Source organism: Euleptes europaea, chromosome 12, assembly GCF_029931775.1.
Source record: "Euleptes europaea isolate rEulEur1 chromosome 12, rEulEur1.hap1, whole genome shotgun sequence".
In the NCBI taxonomy this organism is placed as follows: Eukaryota; Metazoa; Chordata; class Lepidosauria; order Squamata; family Sphaerodactylidae; genus Euleptes; species Euleptes europaea.
The window spans coordinates 13,078,673-13,101,213 of NC_079323.1; the positions used below are offsets into that span (position 1 = coordinate 13,078,673).

The 22,541-nt window shown below is 46.5% G+C and overlaps 2 protein-coding genes across 2 annotated transcripts in view; both read right to left on the reverse strand.

Moving 5' to 3' along the window:
• CWC15 (CWC15 spliceosome associated protein homolog) overlaps positions 1-22,541 on the reverse strand; it is a 110,424-nt gene that overhangs the window by 64,816 nt on the left and 23,067 nt on the right. The gene's annotated exons all lie outside the window — the stretch shown is intronic.
• Positions 17,250-22,541, reverse strand: part of SESN3 (sestrin 3) — a 72,671-nt gene continuing 67,379 nt past the window's right edge. Inside the window, exons 7-10 of the mRNA XM_056858321.1 lie at positions 21,345-21,463; positions 20,989-21,179; positions 20,360-20,504; positions 17,250-17,587 (exon numbers count right to left, since the gene is read on the reverse strand). Of these exons, the coding sequence (XP_056714299.1) occupies positions 17,501-17,587; positions 20,360-20,504; positions 20,989-21,179; positions 21,345-21,463 (542 nt within the window). The 3' untranslated portion in view covers positions 17,250-17,500. The remainder of the gene's footprint in view (positions 17,588-20,359; positions 20,505-20,988; positions 21,180-21,344; positions 21,464-22,541) is intronic.

A 22,541-nucleotide genomic window follows, 5' to 3' on the forward strand; every position in this document is an offset into this window, starting at 1 on the left:
GACGTTTGTCTTCAAGGTGCCATTGGAATGTGTTGTGCTTTGCCACGATAGACTGACAAGGCTACCCTGTGGAGGAGGAGGAAGAAGAGTTATTTTTTGTATGACGACTTTCTCTACCACTTAAGGAAGAATCAAACTGTCTTACAATCACTTTCCCCTCCCCACAACAGACACCCTGTGAGGTAGGTGGGGCTGAGCGAGTGTGACTAGCCCAAGGTCACCCAGCTGGCTTCGTGTGTAGGGATTGGGGAAACCAACCCAGTTCTCCAGATTAGAGTCCGCCACTCATGTGGAGGAGTGGGGGATCAAACCCGGTTCTCCAGATCCGAGTCCACCGCCCCAAACCACCGCTCTTAACCATTACACCATGCTGGCTCTCGTGTGGAACTGAATAGGTAGGAGGAAAGGCTTTTGCTGCATGAGACCCAGGAGAGCTGACAGCACCCAAGCAGTTAGATGGATGGTTTTGACTCAGTAGCTTCATATGAGAATCCTCCATTTCCTGCATGCAGAGTGCCTACAGCCCCCAACATCCCGTGTTGTAGCGTTGGGAAAAGTCTTCGTTGCTGCCAGTTGGTGTAGGCAGCTCAACCGTTGTTGCCTATGAGTGCAATAAAACAAGCTAATAAATATACATCGTGGTCTTACACGGATTCAGATCATTGGCCGATCTAACCAAACTGTCTACTGTCTTCTTGCTCTTTTCTCCACCCACCAAGCACAGGAGGGCTGAGTTATGGGGAAAGATTGTAGGTAGCCAGTGCGGCAAAGTTCCACTCCCCTCTGCAAAGCTGTGCAACACCTTTTATTTCAACCAGTAAAAAATGTCACAAAATAGCATGCAATTTGTTGAGTTCTCCAGAACTCTTTGTTGAGTGGGATAATCAGCAAGGAAAAATGGGGGGGGGGAGAGGAAATAAGTTGCTTCAGGGTCCCGTATTTGCATCTTGTTTTTGTAACATGGAAAGCTGCTGTTGCAGACTTAATTTATGAGCTGGTGGACACCTTTGGAATTCTGACAGATGCAACCACAAAATAGCTGCTGGAGAAAGTGGAACCAACCACAGAACGTCAGGGAATGAAGTTGTGCATAACGCTGCTAGTAAGGCTTTGGTCATTTATGCATGGGTACTTGGACTCATGTTCGCCCCCCTGTCTGACTCGGTTGTTCCTTGGAGTTCTGCATGAGTTTTCCATCCATTAGAAATGACCTTGCTGCCAGCCCTCGTAATGTCCGGGTCTTCCCATTCCGCTGTTAACCCGACTCTTCCCTCTTCCCTGGGCTCAGCCTGGCTGAAATCTCCTTGCAGAAGGCAAAGCACTGGACACAGAAGATGGGTTTCTCTCACAGCCAAACAGAAAGCAGCGTGTAAAGGATTCAAATGCTTCCTGGGGACTCTTTCTAAGCAAAAGAAAGGCGTTTTAAAACCAAGGGTTGGATTTCCCCACCTTCCTTTCAGATTGCTCCGGTTTTTGGTTTTTGTTCTTAAAATGCTTTTTATGTGGCAATTGGGTTTTGGGGAGGGGAGTTTCTCTCACAGTAAGCACTGCAAAATAAGCCAGTTACAAAGCAGCTTTTAAAGGGGCAGGGGCTTGATTTGAGCTTGGAGGCTGCTGGTGCATAGATTCCCAACAGGAAGGTGTGGGTCCAGCGAGCAACGCACCTCAGGTGAAACTCCCATGCGCATACGACCTTCATTTCAGGCAGATGCTCTGTTTAACAGGATGCCTTTTAGAATGAACATGTTTAAAAATACTTTATTGCATACACAATACTATACCTATTAAGCTAATTAGAGACCCTGGTCTACTAGCATGTCTTCATTTTTCAGGCATGTGAACTGGCTATCCCATCTGCATGAGCTGTACAAAAGCCACATCTGGCCCCTGCCACTTTCTAAAAGCACTTGGTGGGTGCCATGTTGGGGACTCCATGATTAGATAGTGCTGAGTGCAAAATACTTTTCACATTGTACTGAAGAGTGCTGGGACAAAGACACACACAGAGAGAGAATGGACTTCTCCTGGTCATGAAATTAATTTGTTATTTACCGGTACTGTCTCTTGGAGAATGTGAAGCAGAAGATAGAAGGTACCACTCTTTTACAAGTACTCAGCCCTGGTTTATACTGGCTTACTTTGACACTGGGCTCTCCCTTTGTGAATGTAAAAGTCAGCAATTAATAAAATCTCTCTCCAGTGCTAAATGAGAGGTATTGGCAAAGCAAAGGGGAAGAAGTCTGGTGATCCTTACGTTTGCCACAAAGCAGTTGACCTGAAGATTTGGTGGTGGTTGGAGGCAAAGCAAATAAGCAAAGTCACATTGGAAGATCAGATAAAGGTAAGGCATTCCAGCTGCCTTTGTAGTGAAAGTCTATTACCTTTTGAAGCTTGACTGTTGAAAAAATGGTGGGTCCTGTGTGTTGTCTTCTCGAGCACGAGGCCTGCATTTTTCAAGAGGTTTGGAGGCCTTGCTTCTGTTGGTAAGCGGTACTTAATATTTCATTACCAAGGAGAGAAAGGTCTTTTATGCATGGCTGTTTCGCTCGCCGTCACCCCTCCAACAACTTCGGGTCTTTGTGTTGATGATGGATGCCGTTTCCGACTGTCAGAGGCCGCCTCGCTCTCCCCCTGCGTTTCTCCACATTTTCAAATTTTAGATAAAACAGGTCTCTGAAAACATGGGCAAACGCAGGGGGAGAGCGAGGCGACCTCTGACAGTCGGAAACGGCATCCATCATCAACACAAAGAGCTGAAGTTATCAGAAGGGTGACGGCGAGTGAAACAGCCATGCATGAAAGACCTTTCTTGGGCCAGGATCTACACTGCGTTACTAAAGTTAAGCTGCGGCAATCATTTTGTAGCTGGCTCCGCCTCCTGCGGCAGCCATTTTGCGGCAGCCATTTTGTTGCTGCGCCCACCATGTCATGTCAGAATTCCAAATGGGCCCACTAGCTCCAAATGGTTGGGCACCTCTTTATTTATTTATTAAGACTCAATAAGGCCAAAGTGGAGAGTTTGTGAGCTCCCCTTCCCGGGCTGCCTGAAGTGGTACAGCGTAGAAACAGATTTTATGTCGTCTGCTGTTTGTAAGAACTAAGCCTTCAGTGATGTCGGCTAGTTTGATCCCCAAGTCTGAGAACCAGAGCTTCAAAGTGTCTTTATCAGGTACTTTATTTGTTTACTTATGAAATTTATATCCCGCCTTTCTGCCCTTGAAGAGATAGAACCACAGAGTTGGAAGGGACCACCAGGGTCATCTAGTCCAACCCCCTGCACAATGCAGGGTGCATCCATGTTGCTAGCTTTGGCGGTCTTTCTGTCCTCGGTGCAGCCTTGAGGCCCTGCTGTTTTCCAAAGCCCAGCCATGTATGCGATGTCCAGTTCCCTCATCTGCTAAAATCTGCACACGTTTTGATTCCACACACTAGAAACTAATCTGGGAAAGGGCGTGGAGGCACTGAGACTGACGAAGGGTGTCTCCAGAGCAGCCTACCATTGTTTCAAACGGCGGTCAACTAGAGAACACAGTAAGCAGGACGTTGGCTTGATCCAGCGAAGCAAAGCTTCTTTAATCTCATCAGGTCCACCGACACATTAGCAAACATATCAACTACCAGGCTGCATCAGGCCGAATCTAGGGCCGCCTGCTGTCTGCAGCTGTGGGCAATTGGATGATCCTGGAATGCTCAGAAGCAGCCTGTTTATACGCACAACCTGGTAATCCAAAAGAGACTACCTCCGAAAACAGGTCAAGCACAGTGGCAAGCCTGTTTATAAGCAGGTGTGTGAGAGCCAGCGTGGTGTACTGGTTAAGAGCGGTGGTTTGGAGCGGTGGACTCTGATCTGGAGAACTGGGTTTGATCCCCAACTCCTCATCATGAGTAGCGGAGGCTAATCTGGTGAACTGGTTTTATTTCCTCACTCCTACACATGAAGCTAGTTGGGTGACCTTGGGCTAGTCACACTCTCTCAGCCTCACCTACCTCCCAGGGTGTCTGTTGTGGGGAGGGGAAGGGAAGGTGACTGTAAGCCGGTTTGATTCTCCTTTAAGTGGTAGAGAAAGTCGGCATATAAAAACCAACTCTTCTCCTAAGTTGTGCTGGGTGGTGGTTTAGTCTCCCTTTTATGAAAAACTAAGAAAAGGACGGGCAGTTCTGTAGACTCATTCTTTCCCAAGTCGGCAGTGTGAGCTGGTGTTCAATATACACACCCAAGTTGCACGGATTGCCAGTCGTTTTCAGTTTCAGTGCCAGTGCTGCTGTTCTCTCAATAATTTCCATCTTACAACAGCAGCTGGCTGGAACACAGGCCTTTCCCTTCCTGGGCAGGTCATTGCAACAGCTGTGCTGGATCAGAGCAAAAGTTCTTCCAGGCCAGTATCCCATCTCCCTTAACCAGTTTCTGTGAAGAAACGGATGACAATATGAAGACGACAGCTCCATTCCTTCCCAGGATCATATTATAATAAACTGCTATTGCACATGGATGCTACCCAAAGTGGCAGGACTAACTGCCATTGATAGAACTATCTTTTATGAATGTGTCTGTAAAATGTTGGAGAGGGTCCACAGATCAGTGGTGGAGCCCTTGCTCTGCACACAGGTCTCAGGTTCAATCCCTGACACCTGCAGTTAAAAGAGGTGATTTCAGAACCCCTACCTGAGAGCCCCGTGGCGCAGAGTGTTAAGCTGCAGTACTGCAGTCCAAGCTCTGATCACGACCTGAGTGCAATCCCGATGGACGTCGGTTTCAGGTAGCTGGCTCGAGGTTGACTCAGCCTTCCATCCTTCCGAGATCGGTGAAATGAGTACCCAGCTTGCTGGGGGTAAAGGGAAGATGACTGGGGAAGGCAGTGGCAAACCACCCCACAAAGAAAGTCTGCATTTGTGACGTCACCCCATGGGTCAGGAATGACCCGGTGCTTGCACAGGGGACCTTTACCTTTACCTGAGAGCTGCTCCTGGTCAGGACAGATTACTGATTCAATATAAGGAGGTAGGGGCTGTGGCTCAGTTTGTACAGCATCTGCTTGGCATGTAGATTGTTCAACCTCCAGCATCTCCAATTAAAGGGACTAGGCAGGTAGGTGATGTGAAAGACCTCTGCCTGAGACCCTGGAGAGCCGCTGCCAGTCTGGGTAGATAACACTGACTTTGATGGACCAAGGGTCTGATTCAGTATAAAGCAGCTTCATGTGTTCAAGGCTGCTTCACGTGTTCATGTGTGTTAACTGGTGTCAGTCGATTCCAGAAGAAGTCTGGATGGGAAACAAGCATTGTCTGAGAGAAGCCCACACAACCCTTGGGTGTATCACAGCACAACCGAGCATTGTATATGTGTCCCATGCAGAACAAAGCAAGCACAAGAAAAGAGAGGAGGAATCAGCAGCAAATAGGGCAACTGGAGCAAGCTTGGACATGCTGAATGTATGCAATCCAACCTTGTAAAGCGTGCTGCAGAAAAGTTCCAACAGCCCCTTTCTACATTGATCAATGTTTCTGTGGCACCAACTAGGACCCTGCGCAGGATGTATGTATAGTGTACAAAATCTTCAGATTGCTTCAACAAGGGATGCCAGGATTTGGAGGTAGTCAGGGCACCTACTGTGTAAATCAGTGGTTCCGAGAGTGGACAGTACCACCCCCTGGGGGGGCCGGTGGGATTACCTAGGGAGTCACTAAGAGGCAAGAGGGCAGCAGGGGGGGCACTAGAGGTGGGCTGTGTTGTTTATTAATTTACAATAGATCAAGCTATGGCAACATGCTGGCAAATTTGGTGGAAACAATCAGAATTCCCCCCCCCCCAGACTTTGAAGAGCTGGTACCACTGGATCAAGTTCATCAGTTTTGTTGAATGAATCTCAACTAAAAAATTTTAATTTGATTTTGAAAAGATGTACAATTGTTACTGTTTTGAAATTTTATTATTATCTTCTTCAGTGAGTCATGCAAACCCCTATTTTGAATAATGCTTTGGATAGGATAGGGTAGGCAACGCTGGGGTTGAGTATGTGGAACCAAGGGGGCGGTGGCCCGAAATGTTTGGGAACCACTGATGTAACGAAAATTTAAAAAACCTTCAATGTTACAGTTTCAGGGCACCCGTCGCAGACCACTATGCAAACACAGCTTATAAGTGCCGCAGCTACAAACATATCACTCGATTAAGTCAGCCTAGAGCAAAAGCATGGGGTAGGAGTTCCAGCAGTTTATCGCCCTCTAATGTTCAAATGAGGAAAAGCATACAGTAATTTTTAATTTGGGCTGGATAATGTCCTTGGTAGCCACTGCCGCTGTCAGGAATGATCAGCAGAGTCCGGCCAAAAGTCACGCCCTTTTAAGTCCCGTTAATCACAGCGGGAAGGCTGTGCTCAATCATAGGTTTGAAAAGTGCATAGCTTAGGCCGGTTGTCACAATCACATTGTTGTGTCAAAAACAGCTCCTTTGCAGCACAGAAAAGTTGAAGAGCAACTGACTGCTGCTGCCTTTTAGGAAAAGAATTCTGTAACTTGAGAGCCAGCGTGGTGTAGTGGTTGGGAGCAGCGGACTCTAATCTGGAAAGCAGGCCTTGATTCCCCACTCCTCCTCATGAGCGGCGGACTCTAATCTGGTGAACCGCGTTGGTTTCCCCACTCCTACACATGAAGCCAGCTGGGTGACTTTGGGCTAGCCTCAGTTTTCTCTGAACTCTCTCAGCTCCACCTATCTCACTGTTGTGGGAGGAGGAAGGGAAGGCGATTGTAAGCTGGCTGAGTCTCCTTAAAAAAAGGTAAAGTCAGCATATGAAAACCCAACTTTTCCTCTTCCTCCCTCTCCTCTTCTTATCCAATGTGCCTGGATTGCAGTGCTGTGATCCTGACTAGAGAGAGGTTCAGGGATAAGAGGAAATATTTCTTTCCTGTCACATGAGGAATATGTGGCACTCACTCCCCAAGACATGTGGTGACGGTCACTCACACAGTTTTGATCAGATAAACGAAAATTCATGGAAGGAAAGGACCTTTTCAGCTGCCATTGTACATGGCAAGCCAAACAAAACCTCCATGATTAGAGGCAATTTACCTCTAGATGCTGGGGGGCAGACAACAGTTTGTACATCACCCTGACATCTCCCTGTTGTTGTTGTTGTTTTCTGGCTGGCTATTGCTGGAGATAGAAGGCTGGACAGGGTTAGAAGAGCCCCTTTTCCAGGGCAGGAGAAAGCCTCACCGAACAGAAGAAATTAAAAACAAACAGATCACCCGTTGGGGCTTTTGCCAGTTTTATTGAACCAATAACATTCCTACTGATAACAATGAAAGAAATTTCAGCAAGTATAAATGCTATACAGTTTTAACAAACCCCATTGTTCCGTACCTATAGATTTTTTTTCAAAACCTCATAAAAAGTGCAGATCTTATGAATTGCTGTTAACAGGTTAATACGCACACATAAATTCCTTTATTGAAAAATACTTGGTTCCCCCCCACCCCCCGTCTCAGCTCAATAAAAAGTTCCTTCAGCATCTGTTCAGATACAATTCAAGTTGAGTAACTAGAGAAGGATGAGAGAAATCACATAAACGGCGCCAACTGGGTTGGCTTACCTCAAAACCCACCTATGCAAGAGAACTGCTTATGCTAGGTGAAGCCTCCGTTCTGTCTGCATGATGGCCAGAGGCCTGGTTCTAAGATGCGACGGTGGTCGAGCCAGAAGAGTGCACCTGTTGGATTTTGTAGTTGCCCGCCGTCTTGTTTCAAAAGGGCATCTACTTTGTATAGCCAGGTAGCCCAGCTTAAATGAGTCTCTGGGCAAGCGCTACGTGAGCCTCTTTAGCCTCGGCCACCGTTAAAGGTTAAAGCCAGGCCCAAGTCAGACACTAGCAACAAGTGTGAAATGGGATTTTTTTTAGGGGGGGAGGGGGAGATTAGAGTGTCTAGGATTCACACAAGCACCTAAGGCACACTCCTGGGGTGAAACACCCTCCCGTGGGTGCAGGAAGAGGAGCTTCCACACAACTCCTGTCACTCCAGCCTGCGCTTGTCCCGACGTGAAACAGAACAAGTTACCACCCTAGACGGTTCTGCGTGGATATGTTACGTCCCTGCCCCCTTTCATAGCTAAGAATACGTTTGAGAGAGCAAGGGACAGTAAGCAACCTGCGAGTGAAACCTGCCCCACGAAGACAACCTCCCATTTGAGAATCCGCCATATATGCACCCAGCGGGCAAAACAAATGAGAATTCGCTTTAGCCAACTTCCTCGCAACTCACTTTAGGAAGGAGAGGCATGAACACACACAGGATATGTTGGCCGCAAGTTGCTGACTCTTGCTTACGGACTCTGGGCACCACGCAGTTCACCAACAAGGAAAGGGGCCTCCTCCCTTACGGACCACTGGTTACCCAGCCGATCTAGTCTCACACCACGATTGTGGTACTTCCTGCTAGTCAGCGAGAGTCATAACCAAAAAACACAACACTAGGCTACTGTAATATTATATTCCATGTTCACTACGAATTTCTATCAACCATGACAGTAATGTATAGAAACTAAAGTGATATATCTTCCTCCTTAGGTGCCAAGGGGGCCAGGTAAGTATAACAATCCAAGAATCTACGGAGACCCACGGCTTGAAGTAGATTAAGAAGACGGGTTTCCGGATAATAATTAGGCTCCGTTTGCACTTCCAGCTTCTTCAGTTACTTGATCCAAAAAGTCACAATATATCCAAGGTGTACTCCTCAAGAGTCCATTTCTACTGCATCACTCCTGGCGTAGGCTTCCTATACTTACCTGGCCCACTTGGCACCTAAGGAGGAAGATATATCACCTGGTTCTTTAAAGATACAGAATTTTTGATTTACCTGTTGAACCTTGTTGACTTACCAGTTGAACTCTCGGGTTTGCCTTTACCTGTGTTGAAAGGTTGGGTTCTGTGCAATTGCTTATAAAATATTGCATGAATACTTTAGTTTCTATACATTACTGTCATGCTTGATAGAAATGTGTAGTGAACATAGTATATTACAATAGCCTAGTGTTGTATTTTTTGGTTATAGTCAGCGGGAGTCAGCACTTCATTCTCTTCCACACTTGCTTCTGCGTCCCCCCCAAACACGTCCAAGCAAGCAGCAGGGCCGGTTCTCCTGCCGCTGGTCATGTTTTGGGGGGTGGCAAAAGTGCGTTTACTCCTCCTCCTCCCCAGTGTCAGTCCCTGAACTTAAAGGCGATCTCTCGTGTATGGCGAACCCTGTTCGGCAGGGATAGTTCTAAGCGGCTACAGATTTATTGAGTCAGTTGCTTTACAAAAAAAATAAAAATAATCAACACTTTTAAGCCTACGAACACGTCACCTTTCTCGCCCCCCACTCGACACACACACACAAACGTACAGACCCCTGACATTATAAAGGGGTACGAATCCTAATCTGCATCGTCAATAAGCTTATTCTACTTACAGCCACAATGTAGTACGTGCGACTGAGAGGGGATGACCTTGAAGGATCTAAGTCCCACCTCAGTTTGGGCCGCAGCCCCAAGCTTCATAAATCTTTTTTTTTTTTAAGTTACAGTAACAAAGTACAGGACCATGAAGGCCTATCACAGCTTCTAAAAAAAGTACACTAGATTTGAGAAGGAAACAAAAATAAACACCGACAGAAGGGAAGCAATGTCAATACTGATGAATTTTCGAGTAACGGAGGAGACCAGACAGATGTGGACAGCGTGCTACATGTACTGCTTTCTAACTCGGGGCCAATTCGCTTGGCCAATCTGCCCGTGCGCGACAGGACATTTGGTTTCCGGAACGGACTGTGCTGCGAATGCAAGTCAGGCACGAACCATCTATATTCCTGTGTGTTGTCCTATTCCCCAGGTGCCGACAGAGGGATGCGATCACCCAACCCCCTCTTGGGTGGTCAGCCTTTACAATAACATCACTATCACCTAGCGGTCGGGGCTTTTTCCAAACACGGCCCACATGTGCTCATGGAGGGGGGGGCGCTGAAAAAAATAAATGGGCATCTTGAAAGCTCCCCCTCAGCAAACTAATTAAAAAGCCTTTTCTTAGTGAGCATGAGACAGCATATGAGAATAATGTACGTGAACAACAGGAGGAGCCTGTCGCAGCTTCTTTGCTTAAATGGTGAGGGGGGGACATGTTGGTAAGCAGGAAGCGGGCCAAATAAAAGTGCTTTGGGGGGCTAGATCCAGCCCTCCCTTGTGCAATGAGAAAGGGGAGTGCCAAGCCAGATTCTGGGCTTGTGACAGTCTGAGCCACCTCTTTGCCATCTTTGCATGGGGCAGTCTAGGCATGCCAAGTGTAGCATGATGAAAGGCAGTGTATTGCGACAGGTAGAGTGCTGGTCTAGGTCCAAGCGAGCCCGGATTCAGAACGCCACTCTGCCCTGAAGACTGCTGGGGCCAGTCACAGACATACAGCCTCTTTCTCTCTCTCTCAGCCTAACGTATCTCGAAGGGTTGTGAGGATAAAATAGGAAGGAAGAGAACCACGCATGCTGCCCTGAGCTCCCTGGAGGAAAGGCAGGATAAAAATTCAACAAACCACATGGAACAGATCGTTTACCATTCATCTAGTGATCATGCACAGGGACCCTGAAAAGGCACGAACTCTGTTCTTCACCCACCAGGGGGTGGGGGAAGAAGCAGGCAACCTGCCTGACACATTCAAGATATTAAGGAGGCCACATATGTCTATTGCACAACTACCTATAATTCAACTATCCCTGGCTAAGAGGTTGAAATTTTTTGGACTGGGTAGAAAGGAAGTCTGTTAGATTGCCCATAGGTTACTAACACATCTGAACCTCTTTTAGGAGGCCTGCTTCGCCTTTTGGCATTTCTGTAAGACAGACGACACATGAAGCTGCCTTCTACTGAGTCAGACCCCTCGGTCCGTCAAAGGTCAACATTGTCTACTCTGACTGGCAGCGGCTCTCCAGGACCTCAGGTTTTTCAAGTCACCTCCGACCTGATCCTTTCAGCTGGCGATTCTGGGGGCTGAACCTGGGAATTCCTGCTTGCGAAGAAAAGATGCTGCCTCACCGAGTCAAAGCCAAATTGGAACTGTAGATCTACCGGGGAGGGGAATAAGATCTCCGACAGAGAGATCTCATCACTCGTTAACGAGTGACAGTACCCAGGATTCTTTGGGGGAAGCCATGACAATTAAACTGGAACATGAAAACCAACATACGTCCGTAGTGTAGAAAATGCTCTGAGAACTGGAGCTTTAGTGAACAATAAACAATGGTAACTGCCTTTAATTGGAAGCTCATTCCCACTTGTCTGCCTAGTGGTCACAGCAAAAGAAGACAGGGAAATGTACCTGAAGTATGAGACATAATAGATTGGAATAAAACACTAGTAAATTTGGGGGGTCTCTATCGCCCACACAAGTTTTAGGGTAAACAGACTCACCTCTGTACAAAATACTTTTTTTTCAAGTTCTGAGAATTGGGATGGGGAAAATGTGCATTTAGAGCGCGGCAAACCCAAGGCAAAACCTCCCATGCATAAATGGCCCTAGAGAGCAGGTGGCATTCAGCCAGGAAAGAGGCTCTTGTCCACATTTCCCTGCCACTCTAGAAATGGCTGATAGCAAGAGGGATGTGTAAAAAAAATTCTTTTCTCCCCTGCACCATCAGCCCTGGGGCTGCTTTTTTAAACAAAGAATTCCCTTAATTTCTTTGTACCACCTGCATCAAGCTTCTTCAGAGGCCTCCTTTATGAAAGCAGTACTTAAATTTTTTTTAATAAAAGATACTGAAAATCCCATGGCCTGTTGGGGAAAAAAAGTTCAAAATGACTTGGAAGTGCCAAGTGTCAATACCCCCAAATCGCACTGATTGTAGAAAGAACTCAGGAAAGTAGTTTTCAGCAACCAAGAAATCTGTCAGACTGTGAGGCTCCTTCCTTGATGCTTGAAATCCTGCTCTTTTATACAGCCAGGAGTCCAAGGCTGGAAAAGTCTGGGTGGGATGTCTTAACCATTCAAGACTCCGATTGCCCCTTTCTTACATTCACACCAGCATCTTCCTATAGTAGCCACAAAATGAAACTTCCGGGGGGGGGGGGGGCTGGAAATCTGCATGGTTACTGTTAGACCGTAGAATGTTTCATTCAAGGTGGAACACAGCAGCTCCTGCCAAGGGCAAGCCCCCACCTAACGATGAACTATCACTATCTAAGCAACATGGTTTGAAGAACACAAGACTTCCAGAGTAGGTAATTATTTATTCCAGTTGCAGGATTTGGGTTTTCAGGATGGAGTGGCCAGCTACTTTTAAGGGCTCTGGAGTTCTGAATCCACGCACCTCGTTCTAAAACCTTGTTCTAAAAATGAACAACAAGTTAACGAAGGGCAGTCAAAACCAGCACTCCGTCCCTTCGCGTTATTGCACTGTGATTCTCCTTTGGATGCTCTGGCACAAGTTCTTTCTGTTCTTGACTTCCCATTCCTTCCTTCCCTGTATTTATTTCTCACTGCATGGCTCTGAAGAGCCCTCGGTGTATTTACAAGGCTGCCAAAGTCCTGTTCCCACAGATGTCGCTAGCTGGCGTTCTTCTCTTATCCCTTGGATGACAACTGACCACTGAGATAAGATTGAGCCCTGGAATTTGCTTGCTGCCGACACCTACTGTAAAACCACACAAAGAAAGCAAGGAAAACACCTATGCTTACAGAAGATCAACATGTTTCTGATGGCCATTATGCAATAAACCTTGATGCTTCACATTCACATGTGCTATTCTGTTTCTAAAAAATACATTTCTGCTCATTTAAAATTTGGCACATTTAAGAGCTGAAAGGGGTACATTGAGCATAGGGTATAATCATGTTTGCTTAAGTGCCTACTCTGAATGTCAACTTTTTTTTTAAAAAAAATAACATTCTGCGTACGTAAAGCTATATTCTAGATCATGGCCACGTAAATGCTATACTCTGAATCAAATGCCGCCTCGCAAAAAAAACGGCTTTGTAACGTTCGAGTTTGCAACTATATTTCTAAGGACAATGCGAGCTGGCTCTCTAAAGGCAGGTCCCAACCTAAAATGCCATGTGTGGATCTGGCACCATGTGAAATCAAGTTTCTGTTATGGAATAGATAGATAGATAGATAGATAGATAGATAGATAGATAGATAGATATCACAAAGAAATAAATACAGTGCAGTCTTTGAGATTCAAAGTCTAATTGTTTCTCACAAGATGACAACTCAGTTCAAATAAAGGAAACATTGACAACAAAAGGCACTAATGTTTCCACTGTTCGAACACTGACTTCTCTTAGAAAATCCCAAACCTGACCTTTTCGAACCAAAATTAAAGCAGTTACAGGTTACGGATTCAAGTCCGTTTCATTCTATAAATCCAAACAGACTTGACAGATGAAGGGAGGCATCCAGATGTTTAAGGCCTCCCCTACTTGCTGCACCCCCGGCCCACGACCCAACACTACCTAGACTCACATCTGGAAGCTGGCTGGGGGAAGGGGTTTAGGGGAAGCATCGAACACTTCCTTTGCCCAACAATTATATTCTCCACATCGTCTCATTCTGTCACTTTGCAGATACTCAGTGGGGTCCTGGATTTCTTGAACTGGGTATCTTGTCTTCCCCCTCCCCTCCCAAATCCCAATTCCTATGTAAAACCACAATCCAGTCGAAGTTCCATGGATTTCCGCATTAGCGGTCCAACTCTTCCACTGAACCTATCGAGCTGCTTAAGGACAGGATGATCCTAACGCAGCAAGCCAAGCACATGTCCGGACTCCTGCATTCAGTATTGCCCTTTTCTAACTAGAACTTACACGAATTACTTGTGCGGACAGCAGCTACACACTGTCTACCACATGTAAAAAAAGAAGAAAAAAGACTGCCCGTGCAGCAGAGTAAATGGAACTGCTAAATCCCAAGCCATTCTTCAAAAGTAGTCAGCTTTGGCTGGATTATGCGCAAAACTGCTACAAACCCCACCCCCACCAAGTTAGCTACCATTTATGTCCTGCAAGGAAACACTGATCATTCATCTACAATAATTTCTTCTACCGATATAGGTGTATTGCAGGCTTACAGTTGCTATTTCCCCGGGAACTGCAGCTTTGCGAGGCCAGGGGTCTCTTAAGCAGAGAAAACTCTCAGGTCTCTTCAAGCTACAGTTTCTAGAATTCTTTAGAAGGTGGCCACAGCCGTTCAACCGGTATAAGCCAACAGCACAAGTGTAGATATATCCTTAGAAGTTTCCATGCAAAAAAACATTTTAGAATTCCAACTGCAGGAGGAAACAGTGAACAACAATTTCAACACATAAAAACAACAATCACACTATAGCAATTACTAGACAAAGGAAGAAAGTAGTAAAAAAAAACAACAACTTCACCTCCCCAAACTCTGGTCCGTAGTTTTAATTTTGAAGGACTTTCAAGATCTTTCTCATAAAACAAAACCATTATGGTAGCCTAATGGAAAATTTTGCCTTCTGTAGCTCATTTTGTACATTTCAGACATGTATAAAAGCCCTGACCGGGATGGCCCAGGCTAGCCTGATCTCGTCAGATCTCAGAAGCTAAGCTGGGCCAGCCCTGGTTAGTAATTGGAAGGGAGACCACCAAGGAAGCCCAGGGTCACGATGCAGAGGAAGGCAATGGCAAACCACCTCTGTTACTATCTTGCCTTGAAAACCCCAAAAAGGGGTCAGTCGCCTTAAGTCTGCTGCAACTTGACAGCACTTTACATACACACTCACACTCACACACAAGTAAACAGAAGTCAGTCCTGAAGGGGGGAAACCCAAACCCACTCATTTGGCACAATCCAGCAAAAGTTATTTACAACTAAGTCTCATTGAAAACTGAGTTATTTAGATTTATGTTTAGGTTTGGGGCAAGTAATAAAAGTCCTCCAGCAGAAAAGGGGGAGGGACTGTGGCTCAGTGGTAGAGCATCTGCTTGGCATGCATAAGGTCCCAGGTTCAATCCCCGGCATCTCCAGTTAAAGGGACTAGGCAAGTAGGTAATGTAAAAGACCTCTGCCTGAGACCCTGGAGAGCCGCTGCCAGTCTGAGTAGACAATATTGTCTTTGATGGACCAAAGGTCTGATTCAGTATAAGGCAGCTTCATGTGTTCATGTGCATCCAAATCACTGAAATGTCCCCAACCTTTCCTGATGAACAGGAGAAGGCTGTTGTCTTCCTGTCCTGCTTGTGGGCTTCCCTGGGGCTTCTGAAAAGCCATTACTGGCAGTAGAATGCAGGACTGGATGGACGTTTGGTCCAACCCAGCACAGCTCTTCTTCTGGATTACAGAATTGTGATGGAACACAAGGTTTGCTGGGCCTTACCCATTCTGACCTCAAGGGAATACAGCTGTCACTACCATTTCCTGGAGTGAACCTCTCACAATAATAGCAGTTACCATGTCCTAGCAGTTTTTCAGCGTCTCTTCAGGCACTTGGCTGAATCGTTTACGCAACCCAAAAGTAAAGCTATAAAAACACTGGCATTTTGTGCTCTGGAAAAAGAAAGTCAGTGTAGTCAAACAACACAAAGGGGTTAAAAAAATGTGACCTCTCAGCAGCTCGTTTTTCAGTCCCCCCTCCAAATCCATATTATCAGCTGTAAATAGGAACAATTCACCTTCCCCGGCAGCTGCACATCCTCAAGTTCAATTTTTATGGTGCTTGCATCAGGCTCCTCCACAGGAAGGAACTCAGCATGCGCGCACAAGACATTCTCTGTGTGGATACTAAAGACAGCCCGACCATGTCAGAAGCATGCAAAGCAAAATCTAAAAATGCCAGGCAAGTCACGAGCAGTAACAAAATTTGGCAAAAGAAAGCCATTTCTTCGCTGCTGTTTCAAAGGGGACCCCTTCACCAGTTACTCTGTTAGGGAAAACCCATATTTCACTTCCTTTGTTCATTCACATCAGCAGAGAGACAAAAGATTTGCAGCTTTTAGATAGTAAAAAAAGTATTTAGATGCTGGAAAAAATTATGGGGGGAAAACAAGGAAAAAAACCCAATCATATAAAGAAACCAGCAATCGAGAAAGAAGAGGCCACAGTTCAGCGACAGAGCGCATGCTTCGTATGTAAAAAGGTTCCAGTTTAAAAAATCGGACACCTCCAGTTCAAAAGTTCTCACCATGCAAGGTTCCAAAAGATGCTTGCCTGAGACCTTGGGAGAACCCCCCCGCCCAAGTCACAGCAGACAGTACTGGGCAACATGGACAGATGGTCCAGCTTAGTATAAGGCTTTGCAGGTTCAAAGCTTTCAGGCGAGAAGCTAGGCTTCATTGCTTACGTTTCACTCGCACAAAGGTCCTGGGTTCAATCTCTGCCACCTCGTTAAAAGGACCTCAGGTAGCAAGGAGAGGAAAGCCTTTGGAGAGAACGCCCCCCGTTAGAATGGATCCCAGTGGACTACACGGAACAATGATCCAACGATACTGGAGCTCCTTAATCTGCGACCGTGTCTGGTTTGTTTTTTTCGTTTCATCAGTTAACGTAGCATTAGATTTGTATGTGACACATGACCACCTGTTCCCACATGACCACCTGGACTCGATGACCCTGGAGGTGCTTTCCAACTCTATGCTTCTATGATTGTAATCTCCAAGCCAGTTAACTTCAGTTTAAATTTTTGGGGAAGTTTTTTCCCCCCAGTTCTTAAGTTCAACATAAAAGCTCAAATATTCCAGGCTAAACTGGTTTGTGGATGGGGTGGGCAAGTACCCTTCAAGGGTGGTCGAAAAAAGCAAAACACAGGCAAAAGAGAAGGACACTGCTGAACCAGTGTGTTCCCGTTGAAATGGATGCGGTTAAAAACTTCTCTTACATTCAAGAAAGGCAAGTATTTGAATGCTGGGTGCCAACAACACACTATGAATTTGCGGCAGGCCCTTTCACATTACAAAAGCTGCAGAAGGCAGTTGCGTCTCCTTGCACACAACCTCCGGACTGCAGCAATACAAAGTATCTGGGGAAAACTTGGAGAATGAACCAGTTGAGCAGTTCGGTTTAAAACAAAGCGCATACCAGATCAGGAAAACTGCATTATAATAAGCTAAACAGAATATAAGGGGGGGAGAGTGCGACAATCCTTTGCTGGATTCCATTCACATGAAATAAGGTGGCTGGGGATGAGGGAAAAGGAGATAAACTGCCAAAGAGAATCCAGGGCAAGAGAGGAAACAGCAAAAATCAAAAAAAAATTTTTTAAAAAAAGTTTAGGGTTTGCGAGCAATACTCCAGCTGGAAACAACGTTAAGAAGTGGTGTTCCTCAGTATTATTTTTGCTACCATTAGTAATGTTAAGCATCAAGGGGAGGGGGAAAAAGGAAAGATATAGGATATCATTGCACGTTAACAGCCGCCAGAAACGCGGCTTCAGCTTTGACACTAGAGAATCAAATAACCCGATGCTACACCACAAGCGGCTTTCGTTACGCATCTGTCTGGAAGCTTTTATTCACGCGCTTGCAGTGATGCCTCAGGTCAAGTGACGCGTTATGGCACGGAGAGCGTAGAGGAGCTCGGCTTGCATGCGGGCCTCCATAAGAAGCAGGTTGACGTGGACCTGTCGGACAAACGAAAGGAAAGGGTGACGTTCTGAGAGCCACGTCTTCGCTGCTCGTGGACACCAGCATCAGTGACACGCTGGCATGAACAGGACATCAGAGCACTACCAGACAAAAGTTCCATATTGAACCATGTCACTCACATGCAATGGTTTTCAGAGTCATCTGTTGGCAATCTTGGGGGGCGGGGGAGTCCCGGTACCTCCACATTTCGTGGAAGTGAGGTGCAGCAACCCAGAATTTTCTCTCTCGATAGCTGTTGTGCAGGACTTTAAGGTACTGTTCTATGAGTGTCTGCTTTGTTTGAGAGCAGCGTGGTATAGTGGTAAAGAGAGGTGGTTTGGAGCAGTGGACTCTGATCTGGAGAAGCGGGTTTGAGTCCCCACTCCTCCACATGAGCAGCAGAGGCTAATCTGATGAACCAGGTTGGTTTCCCCACTCCTACACATAAGGCCAGCTGGGTGACCTTGGGATAGTCACAATTCTCTCTGCTCTCTCTCAGCCCCACCTCCCTCACAGGGTGTCTGTTGTGGGGAGGGGGGAGGGAAGGCGATTGTAAGCCGGTTTGATTCTTCCTTAAGTGGTAGAGAAAGTCAGGATATAAAAACTAGGGCTGTCAATTCGGTTCAGCCCGAACTGAAAATCAGCCGAATTTCCCTTGATTCGGCGGTTTTTAGTTCGGACGGATCCGAACTCAAAACTGGCGGGCAACCGGGGGGGCCGAATTCAGCGAGTTCGGGAGTTCGGCGAATAAATTCGGCCAATTCGGCCGTCAGTAAGCAGCATAACCGTCAGTAAGCAGCATTCTCCTCCCCCGGCCAATCGGTGGCCAAGCTGGGTCTTCTTCTGGCCAATCAGTCAGGATTGAGTGCTGGAGGAATCAGCTGATGTGCGGCCGGTCGGGGAAAGAGAGAGAGAGAGGGAAATCCTCATGTGTGTGTGAGGGGGTGCTTGTGCACATTCGCTCCTTTCCGTGGCTGCAGGGGGCGCATTTTTTGGGGTACCGACCCCAAACTTTCAGGGGATATTCAGACAGGTTTTTTTAAGAGACCACCCAAGTTTTGTAAACATTGGGTCAGGGGGTCCCGAGATATGGGCTCCCCCCCTTTTTTCTTTCCATGGCTGCAGAGGGCGCATTTTTGGGTGTGCCGACCCCAAACTTTCAGCGGAGCATCAGACTAGGCTTCTTAAGATACCCCCCAAGTTTTGTAAACATTGGGTCAGGGCCCCCCGAGATATGGGCTCCACCCCTTTTTCCTCTCCCCCCTTTTCCATTTTCGTGGCTGCAGGGGGCGCTTTTTTGGGGGTTCAGCCCCCAAACTTTTGTCATAGCTTCAGAGAATCCCTCTTAAGAGACCACCCAAGTTTTGTAAAGATGGGTTCAGTGGGGGCTGAAATATTGGCTCCCCCCCCTTTTCTCTTTCCATGGCTGCAGGGGGCGCATTTTTGGGTGTGCCGATCCCAGACTTTCGGCGGAGCTTCAGTCAAGGCTTTTTAAGAGACCACCCAAGTTTTGTAAACATTGGGTCAGGGCCCCCCGAGATATGGGCTTTCCCCTTTCCCCTATTGGGATGAATGGATCACCCTCGAGAGATGCATACATATGGATCTTATATTGGATACAAATGGAATCATATTGGATTACCCAGCCTCCCAGCCCCTCCTGCTGGAACAGAAGACAGCCACAGTAAGACCCCTTTGGGGGCTTTAATCTATATTTTTTCTTTTCTGTGTGTGTGTGGGGGGGAAAGCAGAGTCTGTGTGTGTGTGTGGGGAGGGAGCAGTTTCTGTGGGTGGGGGGGGGAAGCCAAAGGGGGCTTTTGCCGGTTCTGCCTGGGGTGTGTGTTCCCCCTCCAGTCTCTCTCTCCCTGGTTTGAGGGGGGGCTTCATTTTTATTCTTCAGGTTTTTCCTCATTCATAAGATCAGTTAGGTTATTGATGCTTGCTCAAAACTGGTTTTCAAATGGTGACTTAAAGAATGCATCTGCCTGGTCCCAAGTCCAATGCAAAAGGAGACATTCCACCCCCTCCTGCTCATTATGCATAGCTAGCTGCCTCTGTCCCTTTCCATGGTATGCAAACTCCCAGGTGTCAGGTGTTGCTATGCACTGTTGCAAAGGTTTTGCATTGCCTGCTTGTGTTGCTTTGCAGTTGTATTGTTTTGCAAAATTCTTCACACCTGCCCCGCCCTTTGCATATTTGCAAAGGGGTTGCTCTGCAGTTGTGTTGCTTTGCAAAGTTCTTAGCACCTGCCCCGCCCTTGCTCTCATCAGCTGTTTGTGGGCCGGGAGCTTTGTGCGTGGGCGGCAAGCTCTGCGGAGAGATCCACATTAAGGGTGGGGGGACCCCTTTCAGGGCCCATATCTCAGCCCCCCCTGACCCAATCTTTACAAAACTTGGGGAGTCTTTCAATATACGTCCTTTGAAGCTCTGCTGAAAGTTTGGGACCTCTAAGCCCCAAAATGCCCCCCCAGAGCCGTGGAAAGGCGCGGTTGTGTTTTTAATGGCTTTATTCGGCCGAATTTTTTTCCCGAACTTTGAATTCCTGCCGAATTGAACGGATCCGAAGTGGGGGAGTTCGGACTTCGGCACGTACCGAACCCACAAGGGCCAAATTCGGCCGAATCCGAACTGTACCGAATTTTTTTTTTTGACAGCCCTAATAAAAACCAACTCTTCTTCTTTACGGATAATGCCACAACAATGGCATTAGGTTGGTTGCTTGCACAGATGAGAGAACGCAGCTGTGCATTTGATGATCAGACACTTACCTTCTCCGAGTGCTTGAACTGGCGCCAGTAACTGTCATACATGCGCTTGGTAGTTCTCTCTGGGTAGCAGGTCACTGTCTTAATGTAAACCTTCAAGCTCCGTTCCAGTAACTGATTAACTTCGCCGTAATCATAGTCATCATACCTAAGCAAAATTAAGCCAGACTGAATCTCGCAGTCAAAAGCACACGTGGCTTCACTGAACAATAAGAAGTTTCCTGTTGCCCCAGAAGGTCGGACCAGAACTAACGGGTTGAAATTAAATCAAAAGAGTTTCCGTCTAGACATTAGGAAGAATTTTCTAACAGTTAGAGTGGTTCCTCAGTGGAACAGGCTTCCTCCGGAGGTGGTAAGCTCTCCTTCCCTGGAGGTTTTTAAGAAGAGGTTAGATGGCCATCTGTCAGCAGTGCTGATTCTATGACCTTAGGCAGATCATGAGAGGGAGGGCATCTTGGCCATCTTCTGGGCATGGAGTAGGGGTCACTGGTGGTGTGTGTGGGAGGGAGTTGTGAATTTCCTGCATTGTGCAGGGGGTTGGACTAGATGACCCTGGTTGTTCCTTCCAACTCTATGATTCTATGAAGGGACCTCTAAACACATTCATTGACTGGTTCAGTTTGGTCACGTACCTGATTCCAAACATACAGTGAACATAATTAAATAAAGCTCTTCTCAGCATGGTTGTGTCGACATCTTCATGCGTAGCCATAGTGTTGTATGTGAGGTTGTAGACCATGCGGAACTTCTCATCCAAGAGATGCCCAATGTCAGAATAAAGCCTGTTCACAAGGGAGAATCCATGGTTTTCCCAGGTATAGTCCTAAAAAAGAAAAGGCCACTGTATGTTTGCATGGGCTGTGTCTGGGCCCTCTTGCAGAATGATTTTTGATGGCATATAACTCAATTCTGGAACTACTACTCCCGGGTTCGTACAAGTACTTCTCTATTTGGTTTCTCCAACTACAGCCAATGTCAGTAAACATACCTGGGCCCGGAATGTTGGTAGATGCTCTTCTCCCCGCCTGGCAAAGTCTTTGTACCCAAAACCAGGATCTTCAATGTAGCGGGAAACGTCGGCTATGGAAAGTATTTCATCATCAAATGCTGGGAAAGAAAAGTATGTAGGGTACTAAGTGTGCGCTTTTCATTATTAATGGAGGATATTAAGGGGGTTAATCTGTGTTCACGTGCTCGCACTTCACTTTTCAGTTGCAAACAGAAAATGTCGCTGAGGGCTTGTCTCTGCTGCTCCCTTGTTTCTGATACACAATGTAGACTGGGGCAATGGAAAGAAGCTGGTAAGAGACTAGAAATCTTCATAGTATCCAAGGTATAAGAAGAGAACATGAGCCACTGATTTAAGACCCAAGTGGCCACAAATTTAGGGCTCTGCTACCAGAATAGAGGAATCAGAATGAATGACATACCCTACAAAAAAGGCAGGGATCCTTCCACAGGGAGAATTTCCATGTGTTAAAGGGGAAGCTGGCCATGCACATTTGATAGCCTAGACAAATCTTGGTGGACAAGGGATCAGCATGGCTTGAATTACTATCCCTACACATACTGTGGAGGAATCATATGCACTGATTAAGAAAATACAGCCATTCCTTATCCTTTAAATTAGAGCCATCTGGACACTGCTGAAGATTTCAGTGAGATAAATGAGGGCTAAGAGCCATAACATAGCCAAGTATAACGTAGCCAACAAAACCATTACTAAGCAAGGACAATTGCTCTGTCCAGAAACCTCCCCCCACCTCCCACCTGCCACCCCCAACTATCAGCTAGCTTGCCTGCTGTAAAGTTGGCTGTAGGTGGCCTTGGCGTCCCATCTTGGCTTGCCTTTCAGGTGCCCTGACAAGGGTGGGTTGGGAAGCCTGCTACTTCTCTACTACTAACACCTTTTAAAAAACCCTCTGCCAATCCAAGAATCACAAGGGATGCTTTTATCTTTTTTTCTGGTTCACTAGCCAATCAGAACAAAATTCTGCATGGGAAGAAACTTGCCTGGCAATTGTACAAACAGGCCTTCATTGCAGGTTTTTTTTTTTAAATCCAAATTGTTGAGCCTAGACTTGGGTTTTCTTATTGATTTCTGCAATCTTTTCTGGTTCACTTAGAGGTAGATCTGTGCCTGCGTTTTAAAACAAAACCACAGACAACTGGGCTCTTTGACTCC